Genomic DNA, 15,154 nt, shown 5'->3' with positions numbered 1-15,154 from the left:
TTAGATTTTAGAGCCTCAGATTGTTTTATAGACAAAGACTTTATCAAAAAACAAGAAATATCTTTAATCAAGAAAACTAAATCTATACATGAAGAAGTCATAGATGGTCATTTGTAGTCTGCTAGAGATATTATTTATGAGATTTTTTCTTTAGATGTAATAATAAGAGATCATAATAGTGTAGTAATATTTAATGTGATAAGATCTCCCTTTAATCTAGTTACTATATGATTATTGTAGTTAAAAAAATATAACTCTTAGATAGATTAAATTTCTTATAATATTAAGTTCTTTTGAAGTTTAATCCAAAATTTTGATAGTGAAATAGAAATAGATAAGCCTAGTACATTCAAATCCTTGCTAATAGGTGCAAGAGCTTTCATCATGCAAAATAAGAAAAGGCCATCTTTTATTATATATGCCATACCTATTTCAAATAGTAGAAAGATGTCATATGGTTTTTTTAGCTAATGCCAAGATTTCTAAGATGTTTTTGAAAGAAAAAATAAGAATATTCTTTTAAAGCATCAATCCTATGATTGTTGAATTAATCTACAAGAAAGAACTCAACCTCCATTTGGATCATTTTTTAGCTTATTGCAAAATGATTAGGATTGCTTGACCAATTCAATCAAGTATAGATCTATAGAAAAATAGATCTATAAATAGCATACATCTTAATTCATATTAAAAAAGACTGAGTGAAAGACTACTTTTTGAATTAAGTATGGTCATTTCAATTATAATGTCATGCCTTTTGGACTCACAAATGGACCAATCACTTTTCAACATCTCATGAATAATATCTTTTGAGAATTTTTAAATGATATTATTATCTATTATTTAAACAACATTCTAATCTACTCTAAAAATACAAAAGAATATAAACTTCATGTATGTCATGTGTTACCTAAACTTAGAGATACAAGATTGTATATAAAGATGAAAAAGTGTGTATTCCTCACTATTTAGGTTGAATTTTTAGAATGCATTATTTCTAATGAAAGATAAATGATAGATCTTGAAAAGGTCTAAACTATCATGGATTAAAAGATTTCAAGAATAATGAGAGATGTGTAATATTTTTTTTAAAATTTTCTAATTATTATCAAATCTTTATTAAAAATGATTTTTAAGTTGGAACTTTTTTTATATGTCTCATATAAAAAGAATAATTTGAATGGAACAAAGAAGCAAAAACATCTTTTGAAGCCTTAAAGACACTATTCATTTTTGTACCAATTTTGTATCATGTCAATGTTTTAAAGGTATTCTTCATAGAAACAAATACATTATACTTTGCTATGGGTGTTGTTTTATCACAAATGAAAGCAGATGATAAGCTCTATCCTATTTTTTTTCATTCTAAAACAATATTAAGAATTAAGATTAACTATAAGATCCACAACAAAGAGCTTCTTGAAATTATGGATTCATTTCAAGAATGGCATTATTATCTAGAAGGCACTTATAGTTCAATTATGGTACATACAAAGGACAAGATCTTCAAGAACATTATATTGGCACATGTTTTGATCATCGCCAAGCTTGTTGAAATATGTCTTTATTAAGATTTGATTTTAAGATTACATATAGACCTAGAAAAATAACAAGGTTATTCAAATATCTTTTTAGATATTCTTATCTAGCATCAAAAGTAGGAGATGTCACATATTATCATTAAAAAATGATTCTCTTGAAGTCAAAGCATTTTCATCTTTGAGCAATAAAATCAAAATTGACTATTGATTCAACCTTTGTCAAGCAAATTCAATCTAGTATGTCTTTTGATTCTCTCTTTTATGATATCAAGAATAAATCTTTTAAGTCTCATGATACTCTAAGTTTAAGTTCAAAAATAATCTATTCTAATTAAGAGACAATTATACATTCCAAAAGACAAAGCAAAATTGTATATTCTTTAAGGTCAACACGACTTTCTAAAAGCTAAATATTTTGGACACAATAAGACTTTGAAACTAGTATCTGAAGATTTTTCATAGCTTAAAATGTGGAAGGTAGTCAAAGACTTTGTACAATGATGTGATATTTGTTTAAGATCCAAAATTCTTCATCATCAATCTTAAGCACTTCTTCAACCATTACCTATCTTGAAACAACCATGGACTTTTATTCTTATGGATTTTATTACAAATCATTCAATCTTAGGTTTATATGATTCTATATTTGTGATAGTAGATCAATTTACTAAGATGGTATATTTGTACCATGTACAAAATCTATCAAAAGAAAAGAAACAACTAAGCTTTTTCTAAACAACAATTATTGCTATCATGGATTATCTAAGGATATTATATTAAATAGGAAACTTGATCTATATCAAGATTTTTGGAGAATCCTTTTTAAGATTGTAAAAGTAGATAAAAAGCTCTTTTGAGCTTTTCATCTTCAAGTTGATAGACAATCAGAATAAGTGAATTAAATTTTAGAGTAGTATTTGAGGTGTACCATCAACTATCATTAAGATGATTGAACTACTCTTTTGACATTGGCAGAGTTTGCATATAATAATTTATTAGATTGTTCTACTCAACAAACACCTTTCTTTGTATACTATGGTTATTATGTATGACTTGATACATTTAACTTTTTAAAAGTTGATAATTCTATGGCAAAATGTTTTGCAAATCATTTGTCAAAATTACATGCAAGAATGAAGGCACAATTAAAAGAAGCTCAAGAATGACAAAAAATCAATGTGGATGCCTATTTCAAGGAACAACCACAATTCAACATAGTTGTTAAGGTATGGGTACTTTGTTATCATATTAAGACTACTCATCCTTGTGACAAGTTGGACTATCATAGAATTGGACCTTTTCCTATTAGTGAATAAGTCAATCTTTTTGCTTATCGATTAAATCTATTGGAGTCTATGAAGATCCATTTCATATTCCATGTATCTCTTTTTGAGCCATATAAGACAATGAATATCTTGAGAAGAAGTCAAATACAACATCTTCTTATAAACATGAAAAATAATCAAGATTTCATGGTAGTAGAAGTCTTAGATTTATGCAGTGCCAAAATAGATTAAAACTACTTCAAAGTAGTAATCACTATTCTTTACATCCGTTCAAAGATACATATTGTATTATTTTTGTTAATATATCTAATTTTGCTTTCTTTACAATCCTATAAGTAGATGAAAGTCTTCTTAAGAAAAAAAAATGCCACAAAGATACTAATTGTGAATAAGAATTTGATAGTCAATATACTCATATACCACTAAAGAAGAAAGAAGCTTAAGAGACAACAAATAATAATAAGATGTAAAAGAACTAAAAGGATAGTTGGAAAATATGATGACATTACAAAGTTTTATACTAAGACCAAAATACAACATAGCTTCTCTTGAGACTAATGGTTGCCCTATTCTTGTTTCTATATAGATATATATATATATATATATATATATAAGCTATTAGGTAGGCCCTCCAAACTCTTCCTATGCACCTCAAGCCTTACAATTATCAAATAATACATTTGTGTTTGTGTGAATGGTTTGTGCAAATGCCATGTTGGTTGTGAGCATACATATACATTTATACACATACTCTTGACACTAGTTCTGTGCGCAGAATGCAACATGTCACGTAGGTGTGACATTTACCCCTCTAAAATAGGTTTAGTTGCCCTTCCCAGCCACAGGATGTCATGAGCATGGCTTTTTACTCTGTTGCAACTGGGTGCTGCGTGGGCTTCCAACAGTGCAGCCCGCTGACCACGAGATGGGCCATGACGACCACAGTGGTGCCAGAGGAATGTGACATTCATCTGGTTTTGGAGGCAGCGGAATCCGTTTCCGTGGTTGGCAGCAGCGGCCAGCAGCGGTCAGCTCGATGGGAATTCCATCTCGCTATCTCAGTGGAGATATCTCGGCTTATCCAATCCGGTGACCGTAGAAGTGCCCCGAGCATGATTTTGCGCTGGGCGAAGTCGCTATAAGGCCCTCCTCCGAGCTGGGTCGTCCGTGCACAGTCGGCCCGGTATCGCCACTTCATCGCTTCACTCCATTCTGTTGGAGATCCTCCGTTCGGGAACGTGTGTGCAGACATGGCAGGAGCTACCGCGATGCACTCGACAGCCTTGGCTGGGCAGGGTGTGCTCAAGCCCGTGAACGAGCTGTCCCGCAAGGTGGGCAATGTGGAGGCCCGCGTCACGATGCGGCGGACCGTGAGCAAGTCCGCTGGCAGCGACAGCATCTGGTATGGTCCCCACTTGACGAACTCTGGGATGACAGTTTTGAGTGCTTGATGGTTGTGTTGGGAGCGCGATTGGGATTGGGGTTGAGCGGAGTGTGTTGGGGATTGGGGTTGAGCGGAGTGTGTTGTGGATTGGGGATTGGGGATTGTGGGGCGGAGGCCATGAAGCAGTGGAGGCCTTGAATTTGGAAATCGGAATGGCATCCGGCCGGGGCGTGTGGTCGGTTTGGTTGTCCACGCGCGGAGCAGCTTGAGAGGTGAGAGGTGAGAGATGGAGGTTGGCATCGGCGGTGGGGCATTGGAAGTGTGACAAATGTTGGGGTCAGAGCTGCTATGGCGAGGGTGTGCATTGCTGAGGTGACATTGGTGAGGGATAGAGAGGAACGTATGCCTAAGCCGAACGTCGGACTGTTGCTCAGGTACGGAGCTGACCGACCCAAGTTCTTGGGCCCCTTCTCCGGCGAGACTCCGTCGTACCTGACCGGCGAGTTCGCTGGAGACTACGGGTGGGACACCGCCGGACTGTCGTCCGACCCGGAGACGTTCGCCCGCAACAGGGAGCTGGAGGTGATCCACGCCCGGTGGGCCATGCTGGGGGCTTTGGGGTGCCTGACCCCGGAGCTGTTGGCGAAGAGCGGCGTGAAGTTCGGCGAGGCGGTGTGGTTCAAGGCCGGAGCGCAGATTTTCAGCGAGGGCGGGTTGGACTACCTGGGCAACCCGAGCCTGGTGCACGCCCAGAGCATTTTGGCGATCTGGGCATGCCAGGTGGTGCTGATGGGAGCCGTGGAGGGCTACCGTGTTGCGGGAGGACCCCTGGGCGAGGTGACAGACCCCATCTACCCGGGAGGGTCGTTCGACCCCTTGGGTTTGGCTGACGACCCCGACACCTTCGCGGAGCTGAAGGTGAAGGAGATCAAGAACGGGCGATTGGCGATGTTCTCGATGTTCGGGTTCTTCGTGCAGGCGATCGTGACCGGAAAGGGGCCATTGGAGAACTTGAACGACCACTTGGCCGACCCGGTGGCCAACAACGCATGGGCGTACGCCACCAACTTCACCCCCGGGAACTAGGATGGCGCGGTAGAGCCGATTTAATTTTCTGTGAGCTGCGAGAGTCTGTCACCTAGACGGAGCCACCAGTCGGGTTGGCGGCGTTCGCACAGTTGTACATTGGGAGAGTGTGAATGAGTAAATTGTGGATGTGTTATTGTAATTGGGAATTGCAACTGGGCGGAGGGACGGGGAGGCGGGTGTGGATGTGGGCATGGAACGGTTCCGTACGCAGACGGGTGTGTGTTGGTTTCGGCCGGTATGGGAAGTAGCGCCATGTCTTGCGGGATCGATGTGATGGGGAGTGGTTTCGTGGAGTGAAAGACGGTGAGAGCCGAAACTGTGAATGTGAGGGTGGGTGCGGGGGAATTTGTTTGATCTCTAGGAGCATAGCGAGGCGCCCATGCGCTGCGCACGGTGGGGGGATAAAGTTGGCGGGGATTGTTTGTGACTGGAGTTGACTGGTGGATTATCCATATCTGGCAAGCCGTGACATGTGATTGAATTGGCGTCGAGAGGTAGTTTGCGTGGATGGCAGAGCTCAATCAGCATATATGAGGGTGAGGCACACAGCGGGCTCTCACACAATTCTCATCGGTTCACTTTGGTGTCGAAGTAGGACGGGAATACGCAGTTCCTGGAACGGGACGCTGCTGTGGAGAAAACGAATGTGTGGGCGTTGAATGGGTTGCGTAAAGCTTGTCGGAGCGGGGCAAGGGACTAGAGACCGACTGTGTACCATGGGAGTGGAGGGAGATGAATGCGGAAGGGATGTGGGGATAATTTTTGTATATGGACCGTCGTGGTGTATGCAAGAAGGTAGAACAAGGAACACAGGAATCGCTCGAAACGGGCAGTGCACAGCGTAAACAGTGTGCATTTTGAAAGGAAGAACCTGTGTAGTTCGAATTCGGGATCGAAAGGATTAGTCAGGAAGAATATCAGAACTGATATGCTCTTCATCCTTGCAAAATGGACGTGTCAGACGGTCTTGACTGTAGATGTATAGATTCTTGATTGGTGTACATAGTTTCGGATTATGAGAGTCGCAGTGCTAGCAACCGCAGTGTGTCTTTTCTGCATTAGGCGCAAGAAAACGTAGAGTAAATCAGGTACGCTTTGCGCCTGGAAAATGAGATTCTACTCCTGTCCAAATGATATACTATTGCACACATATCTTCAGAGGGGAGGAATGATTGCGGATTACATTCCATCTCCAACAAATCAGACAGAATCCAAATGTCCCAACCAAATCTTGCATTCCGCTCATTGCAGTATGTACTAGAAATTCATTCCTCAGCAGGCCACTGTGTGCTGAGTCATTTGACTTTTCAATTCACATGTAGTTATTATTAAAGCACTTATTGAGCTCATGGTCACAAGCAAAATTTGAATTAGTGTAGCTAACTCTATTACTGGGAGCTTTGTGTATCTACAATGCAACGCAAATGCGCACAGTTGGTAAGCATTTTGTGTTGTTGCAAATGTAGGGCACAACAAGTATTGCTGCGGCGGAGCGTCAATTACATTGCAATCAACGTGTGCTTCTTCTCACTAGACGCGGGCATGATGCATTCACTTCTCAACTCCAACAATACTCCCCAAAACTGCAAATTTCAGTGCAGTGTAAAATCCATTTGGAACAATCCTCCTCCAAGAATTCGGGGACATGACAAAAAAAATTGTAACTTTAACTCGTGACAGGGTATTGAATTATGATACAGTTTACACTATCTATAATTTCTTCGGAGTAGCGTGATTTGAATGGATGGAATGGATATCTGCGGCTTAACTTCACTGAAATGACAGAGAAAGCCCTGATGCAAAAAATCAACTACGAAACGGTCAAGGTAGCTTCTAATCAGAATAATGTACCAAGGGGCGCTCTCTAGACCTCGATTCGGAGGGTACAATGACAAATGACCTTCCAAATAGTCACCACGGTCGAACAACGCCATTAGGACGCCGCTCAAACGGTGGCCGCGGCCCGGAGGACCAGCACTTCCAGGGTGAGCCCCGGACCGAATCCAATGAAGAAGCCAAACTCGCTGCCCTCTCCCAGCGTCGACGCCCCCATCTTGACCGACCTCTGGCGAATCTGATCCAGCACGAACAACACCGACGCCGACGACATGTTGCCGTACTCCGACAGTATGTCCCTGCTCCCCTGCATCTTGTCCTTGGTCAGCTTCAGCTTCGCCTCCACCTGGTCCAGAATGGCCGGGCCTCCCGGGTGCACCGCCCAGAACATCTCGTTCCAATCGGGCGAACCGACGCACTTCCTGGCCTCGTTCAAGAACTTCTCGATGTTCTTGGAGATCAGCCCTGGCACGTCCTTCATGAGGTGGAAGATGAGCCCCGCCTCCGTCAGATGCCCATCAATGGCTCCATCACTCTCTGGCAAGATCGTCTCGCCCGCCCAGTGCACCTCGAACAGTGCTTTCTCCACCTCCGGCTTGGGATCGGATCCCACCACGTACACTCCGGCGCCATCGCCGAACAGGGCCGAGCCCACCAAGCCGTCCAAGTGGTTCTCGCTGGGTGCGCGGTATGTGACGGCCGTGACCTCGCTGGCCACCGCCAACACCCTGGCGCCCTTGTTGTTCTCCGCCAGATCCTTGGCCACCCTGAGCACGGAAGCACCGCCAAAGCACCCGGTCTGGTACATCATGACCCGCTTCACCGTGGGCTTCAGGCCCAGCAGCTTGGCCAGGGCGTGGTCGGCTCCGGGCATGTTCACGCCGCTGGTGGTGGCGAACACGATGTGGGTGATGTCAGACTTGCGGCCGCCCCACTCCTTGATGGCCCTCTGGGCTGCCTCCGCGGCGAGCTTGGGGACCTGGACGACGACGATGTCGTGGCGGACGTTCAGGGAGGGCTCCATGTACGTGCAGATGCCGGGGTTGGCCTTGAGCACCTCCTCCGTGAGGAACATGTGGCGCTTGCGGATCCCCGACTTGTCACCTGCATCGACATTCATGGCCAAGCGTCAGCTGCCGTCGTAAGGGGCCGGAATCGACCCAATTTCAGGAACATCGCGACCGCCGCATTCCCATCTCGACGCCCGCAACAAATCACAAGTCGCAATTCTAATGCGCTCGCGCCGCGCAGCCCGTGCAATGAGCACGTCGTCGAGCGCGGCTGGGGGTGAGGGCCGGCCCACAGGGAACAGTGAGCACATCACGAGCCGCGAAGAGAGTCACACGGTGGAGGTGGACTTACAGATGCGCTTGAATTTGGCCTTCAGGGCGTCCTTCTCGCCGCAGTTGGTGATGTTGAAGAAGAAGTCGGGGTACTCGCTCTGCAGGAACTCCGCGGGAGGCACCGCAGTGCCGACGCCCAACACACATGCTGGTCCCTCAGCGCGAGGCTGGCCTCTGGGAAGCGCGCTCCTTGTGGCAGCACCCTGAACGTCGACTTCTCCGCTTGGTGCCATGGGCACGTTTGGGTTCGGAATGGATGTTGAGTCCGAGCTGCTCACTCGGGGTTGTCTCGAAGCGGCCGGACAATGAGCGTTCAATTTGTTCCGGTGAACTGGCCCTGCAGCCACTGCCTAGGATCTCTTAACCTGCCAAAATCAGGGGGCTTATATGCAACGCACAATGTGCCGGCGAGAAGGTGGCCCGAGTTGAGCAGACGTCTCGCTCTGAATCTGTTAGCTCACCAGTTGGAACTCTATCTGCTAGGATACGTTTCTGCTTGAGATTACTAGTGTGAGCTCATGGGTGGTTTGGTGAGTGAAGCAACCGAGACAACAACCTTTTTATTTAGCGACGGTACAACAACCACTTGAACGGGCCTCAACCTTTCACCGTGACTAATCATTTGCTTCTAATCCTACATAGTTTGCCATCTGAAGCTTAGGAAACTCTATCGGAGTTAATTGCTCTGTGATGCCTTTTTTTCCACTTTGCGACCACACCGTCTTCAACTTTGTGGAGCTGTTTTCGAGTTTTGATTGATTGGATAAACACTTTCTTGACTATATGGTTGAAGGGCCCTGATTTTGATCGTTTTAATGAGTTTTTGGTTACCATAGAGAGCATTGTGTGAGTTCCGTGACTTTGCTAATCATTCTTTCTAATTATACCGCTTTGTGCAGTCAGTTGTTGGCGATGGTCTTGGGACGGTTACTTGGAACCCACAAAAAAGTCGCCGTGAAAAGTGCTCGGGTGTTGCTTGGAGGAGAACTAAGTTTAGCTATGTGTTTTTGTCTAGGACTTGGTCGAGGAAACGTTTCCAGAAGCACAATTTTGCGAAGCTGATGAGTACAGGAGGGCCAAAGGGTTCTCGTCCGGAGCCAATTTGAAACTGGTCGTTGAAACGAAGTTGACATTCTTTTCTGTTCATGGAAATGTAGAACATGCACAAATCCTCGCACTGCTCCTGCTTCAATTCCTTCGGCGTGGATTTGCCTTCTGTATGTTCCACCGGCAGAATATGCGTCCACACATCCCTCTTAACTGTTCACTTAATTTCAATAGAGTTTGAATCTCGATGCTTCGAACATGGTTTGGTCATGATGGGACTTAATGGAGGAATCACAAACTAATCCAGCAAAAGTTTCCTCGCCAACAAATCAACAACAAATGGGTGAATTTTGGTACTTATTTTCTTCAGATTTTTTATCTTAGGAACATTAGTATTGGCTCATGCCTAGAATTCTCTGCCTGAAATACTTGGAGATTAGCTGGACCAAGTCAATTACGCTGTTGTTTCCGTCAGGAAGTGGTGCTCCTGGCCCGCTGTGGCGCAACACGGAGGCTCCAGCCATGGTTATTGTGTGCTCAACAGCACACTGGGTCATGCCATTTTGCTAATTATAAAATGCTCAAAGTCTTAAAGGAGATGTAAAGTAGTCAACTAAAGTTACAAAAACAGGAGGAAAGGTCTGTTCGTGGTATAAAATGAAGTCTCCATAATTGAAGTCTATCAAGGATGACCAGGTGGTGTTGGAATGGCTTGGTGTGATTCCACCGTAGACCTGCCATTGAAAACTGAAGGATATTTGGGAGCTCTTCTTTCTTATATATATATATATATATATATATATACATACGTTACTGCACAAGCTTATAAATAACAGCTAAATTTTGAATCTGCTTTCTTGAGTAGGCACAAGGAATTACTTTTTGACCATCAGAAGGATGGAATTTCGCAATAGAAATGGTTATCATTTGTGGGAGATGGGATTCATCGAGTCAACACGAGTCCTCATATTTGATGCATATTCATTCTTTCTGTTTGTTTAATTGTTTGTGAATTTTATTAACTAGGTGCTTTTCCGTGTCTCAAAACCAAAGGGTAAAGTTTGAATAGAGTACTTGCCAATAAATTTTCTCATAAAAAGTTGAGTTCTCTTGTTTGTAAAGTTGTAATGACCTCTAAATTAAAATGAAATTTAAGAAAATATAGTTTAAAGATATTTTGAGTACATTTTAAACATCTATTTCAAAATTTTGGAATCATACTAATTGAAAATCTTACTTTGTAATTTCATTTTCAAGAATAAGATATTGAAAATTTAAATAATGATAATAACTTAATTAATTAAAAGTAATTACAAGATATATATATATAAATATATATATATATATATATTCTTTTTCTTTTTCTTTTTCACCAAAACACTTTTAACTAGATTAATCTATGCACCTCAAAATCATCTCCCAATAAGTTTCTAAAAGAATTATTTTTAGAACAAAAGCCCGACATATCCAAGTTGTGCATTTTTGGTACAATGGTATAAATTCATTAAACAACACTACAAAGGAGCATATTATCACCTATAAGCTTATTGTACATTCAACTAAGCTTTAACGACCATGTTAAATAATATCAATGTTGAGATCTAGCTCAAACACAAGTAGTGATTTCCAAAGATGTATGTTTTTTAGAAAACACTTTGCTAACAACTCCAAAATAAATAAATGAAGAATTTACCAAAATATCAGGACTAGCTTTTAGGAAGTATATTTTGATAAGTACTAGATTAAAGCCATAATTTCTGAACTTTGCTCCAACTAAAAAAATAAAACTTAGATATTAGTACCTCTACCACCATATATACGATCCATCACTACCCATTAGATTTTTAAATATTAACTTGGTTTGAATAATCATCCAACAATAAAATCAATATTTAAATCAAGAATTGTAGTGAAAGGTAATAAACACATCTACAGCATTGACTTTCAAGAAATATTTATTTTCACTATTTATTGAGAGTAAAACAATTCATCACAAGAATTGTGGCTCATTAAGTCTCATCTATTTATCACCTTGATGTTGTCACTATTATCATGTTACGTAAAGTTTTTTTTAAGAATGCACTAAGCATCTAGCTATGGAAGGTAAATTGAAAATTACAACAAGGTTCTAAAACATTTAATAGAATTCTTATTAAATTCCAATTAAATCTTAACAATAATAATAAAATTTTAATTAAATCCAAAAGAAGTTTTAAAGAAATTAAAAAAGAAATAAAAAGAAATTATAAACTAATCTTAAAAAAAAAAAAAAAAAAAAAAAAATCCTAACAGACTCAAATTAAATTTTAATGTAGCTTTAAAAAAAATGAATAAAATTTTCATGAAATCCGAAAAAAATCCTAAATAAATTCTTCTCAATTCCTAAAAAATTATAATAAAATCCTAATCAAACTCTTGAAAATTTCTAATGGAATTCTAAACAAATCCTAGATAAGTCTTAATAAATTTCTATAACAATATTAAAATTTCAATTGCTATTAATTAAATTTTTATCTACATTTTAATACTTCAGCAATTAACAAACACACAAAATTTGAAGAAAATTGAGTTCATAAATTAAGTAAAAAATGCTCCTAAAGCTCTTGAATGTTAGTCATCTTCTATCTCCAACCTAGATGTTGATCTTTTAATAGCAAATAATCCATATTGGGCCATTTTGTTGCTCTCTTATTTTACAAATGTATAAATACTAAAGCCTTATATGCTCTTACAAAGTTTTGTTTTGATCAAATTGATGGATTTTTGAAGATTACAAAAGACCTCATTGACCTTAAAATTCAAGTATTTAAGACCTAATCCAATAAAACTTCTACAATCTTTAATCTAATCATTTGATTGATCTAAAATTTATAATATATATTTAAAATAAGTATAATAACAAACTCACAAAATTTCACTTATAAATTTGCTATAATATCTATAAATTCTTCAAATTTGTATGCCTCTTTTCATTTTTAAAAATCCAAAATCTCTAAATATATCTTTTACTTTAAAAAACTTTAAAAAATTCAATATGCCTCTAATTTATTGAAATTCGTACTTAAACTATCTTTTTGAAGTCTGTTCTCACACCTTATTCTTTGATTAGCATGAAAACCTAAGATTTAATGAAGATGCACAATTTTATTCCTTAGGGTCTATTTTTTATCTTAATTTATAACTGATCTTCTTTAGGTATCAATTCTAGGTTCATTAAAGTAATGTTTAATCTTTAAAATTTCTTCTAAAGATGCTTTATTTTATTTTTTTAATATGTTATTTCAATCTTATTTATGGCCTTACAAAATAAATAGAAGCTTCTTTTCTAAAAAAAATATTAATATTAACATTTTCTACTATCTTCTTATAATTTATCAAATTTTTTACTCTATTTTTTAATTAAGATATTTTATAGTAGAACTTACATTTTATCTTTAATTATATAGTTGTATAAAAATACAACATCATAAATAAAAAATTAAAAGAAATTTATCTCCAAAATTAGAATCTAAGCTCAATTCTTATAACATTTTTTCTAGCAATCAATGTCCTAAATTACACAAAAAATTCTTCAGATTTATAGCAATAATTGAACACCACATGAAGATACATAAGAGAGTTCATAGATATGATATCAATAGAATAACATCTTTCTTTATTTACAATATATCATTCTATTATCTACCTTATGAGTAATATGATGAATTTTATTTACTTATTGTTATTTTCTTTATTAATCATATTCGACAAGTGATATTATAATTATTTTCAATTTTTTTTAATACATATTATCCATAATAAGCACATGTATGTATTAAACTAATTTATTTCTTTTACATCCAATTTATCAAATCAAGTTCTTATGTTTTGTTGTTGTACATTTAAAAAAAAACTTTTGGCTCATGTTCTTATAGTTCTTTTTTAAGAGCATTAGTGCCATATTTATATTATAAAGTCATGAGTCACCTTGAATACATAAATAAGAAAAATACTTATTACTACTATTACAATAGTCTATCATCTAAATAAAGTTTTTTACATATAAGACATTAGATAATACAAATGAATTATAAAATATGTAATTTAAACCAAATACAAATGCACATTAAACATACTTCGAAGGAAAGATTAAAAATCTACACCAAACTAAGTCAAGTTATCTCTCATACTACAAAAAGAGAATCTAAGAATTCAAGTGTAAAAATAAGAAAAATCCAAAAGCTTTATTAAAATAGCTAAAACATCATAGGTAAGCAAATCCTTACAACAAGTTTTCTCATTCTCAAAATCACTCACAAGACTTGACTTAACAAGAATTTCAAGGGTTTTTCTCAACTTAAATATTCAAATCCTAATTTATATGAATAAAGTTAATTCATGAAAAAATTATCAATGGATGAAAAACTACTAATTATACTAAATTATATATATTTGATGAGATTTGGCATCCAATACCATTTCATGTGATAGCTATTGTGTAAATAAAGAACATTACATACAACACATTAACTTCTACAAATCAATTATAAAGTATGTAATTTAAACCAAATACAAATACACACCCAACACACTTTCAAATGTCTCCAAAGTTGATTAGAAGTTCCTTTAGTCAAGTAGGACTAAAAAATATACATCATTGAAGATGAATGCTACAATAATGTTATTGCCAAATTGTCCTCATTCAAGCAAGTATTGTAGCAATTAAACCACTAAAGTATGTGACACATACAAAAGAAGAAATCTTCAATCCTTATCAAGAGATGAGTCATGAATAGAAGACTTCTTAAAATGAGGAAAAATCCAATCTTTTAATGAGAGAATCAAAAGAAATAGTGTTAAATATGTCATATACCATCTATGTTAGCATTAATCATACAAAATCATGGTAGCAGCTCATTTCTTTTCACCACATATAAAACAAGAAAGATCAATTGATACAACTATTAATTCAAGATATATAGAGTTATTAATATAAAGATGAGAAGGAATACAATTCTTTGAATATTTTTGAAATTCTTATCTATTATTACCTTCTAATAAGAAAATACTACCAAGTAATACATTCTTTACATATAAAATTATGTGCCTTGTCTTAATATCAAGCATTGTAAGTACTTCAAGCTAGGTTGGTAGAATTGACTATTGTCCATACAATAATTTATAAGAATTATAAAATATCAAAGATATTTTTTTTTATTAAAGTAATAATTTATTGCAATCCATAGCAACATCAAGTCCCAATTATAATGGTTGCTATGAAATAATCTATACTTTTGTAAACCATGTTGTTGAATTGTGACACGATTATATAGTGAAAATATGACTAAAAATATTTTTTTAATTAATACTCTATTATATTAATTCAAAAAGAATTAAAAATATTTTAATAAGGCTTTTATAAAAGCCTCTTAGCCTATTTTCTTGTCTTAATAGCAAGTAAATAAAAGTTAATTAGTATTTTTACCTTCTAGGATATAGAAACTTTTTTACTACCTTAGAAAGGCCATAAATTGTTAAAATCGGAGTAGAAGAGGTAAATGGTTGGTATGGTTGATACTAGGATCAAGTTAAAGGTAGGATTGGGCTAAAAAATCCTTAGGATAGATTAGATTGATACTCGGGGATCGA

General features: G+C 37.7%; 2 protein-coding genes across 2 annotated transcripts; one reads left to right on the top strand and one right to left on the bottom strand.

Moving 5' to 3' along the window:
- Window positions 1-4,005: 4,005 nt before the first annotated feature.
- LOC112295760 (chlorophyll a-b binding protein, chloroplastic) lies at window positions 4,006-5,439 on the top strand. The gene is made up of 2 exons (XM_024547689.3): window positions 4,006-4,229; window positions 4,646-5,439. Exons 1-2 carry the CDS (start codon window positions 4,078-4,080, stop codon window positions 5,295-5,297), a joined length of 804 nt encoding a protein of 267 aa, XP_024403457.1. The 5' UTR covers window positions 4,006-4,077; the 3' UTR covers window positions 5,298-5,439.
- Window positions 5,440-6,946: 1,507 nt separating this feature from the next.
- Window positions 6,947-9,017, bottom strand: LOC112295755 (naringenin-chalcone synthase). The gene is made up of 2 exons (XM_024547675.3): window positions 8,499-9,017; window positions 6,947-8,240 (listed from the first exon to the last, which is right to left on the bottom strand). The coding sequence occupies exons 1-2, from the start codon at window positions 8,710-8,712 to the stop codon at window positions 7,246-7,248; spliced, it is 1,209 nt and encodes a 402-aa protein (XP_024403443.1). The 5' UTR covers window positions 8,713-9,017; the 3' UTR covers window positions 6,947-7,245.
- Between the last annotated feature and the right edge of the window lie 6,137 nt (window positions 9,018-15,154).

This window comes from Physcomitrium patens, chromosome 2 (genome assembly GCF_059467195.1).
Source record: "Physcomitrium patens ecotype Gransden chromosome 2, ASM5946719v1, whole genome shotgun sequence".
In the NCBI taxonomy this organism is placed as follows: domain Eukaryota; kingdom Viridiplantae; phylum Streptophyta; class Bryopsida; order Funariales; family Funariaceae; genus Physcomitrium; species Physcomitrium patens.
Note: the sequence above shows the minus strand (reverse complement) of the source record. Positions and strands in the feature narration are given on the sequence as shown.

Bases quoted from the DNA above. Each gene is read 5' to 3' on its own strand.
- LOC112295760 (XM_024547689.3), top strand. From the start codon at position 4,078: ATGGCAGGAGCTACCGCGATGCACTCGACAGCCTTGGCTGGGCAGGGT. The intron at 4,230-4,645 runs GTATGGTCCCCA...ACTGTTGCTCAG, and splicing joins GCTGGCAGCGACAGCATCTG to GTACGGAGCTGACCGACCCA.
- LOC112295755 (XM_024547675.3), bottom strand. From the start codon at position 8,712: ATGGCACCAAGCGGAGAAGTCGACGTTCAGGGTGCTGCCACAAGGAGC. The intron at 8,241-8,498 runs GTAAGTCCACCT...ATGTCGATGCAG, and splicing joins GGCCAAATTCAAGCGCATCT to GTGACAAGTCGGGGATCCGC.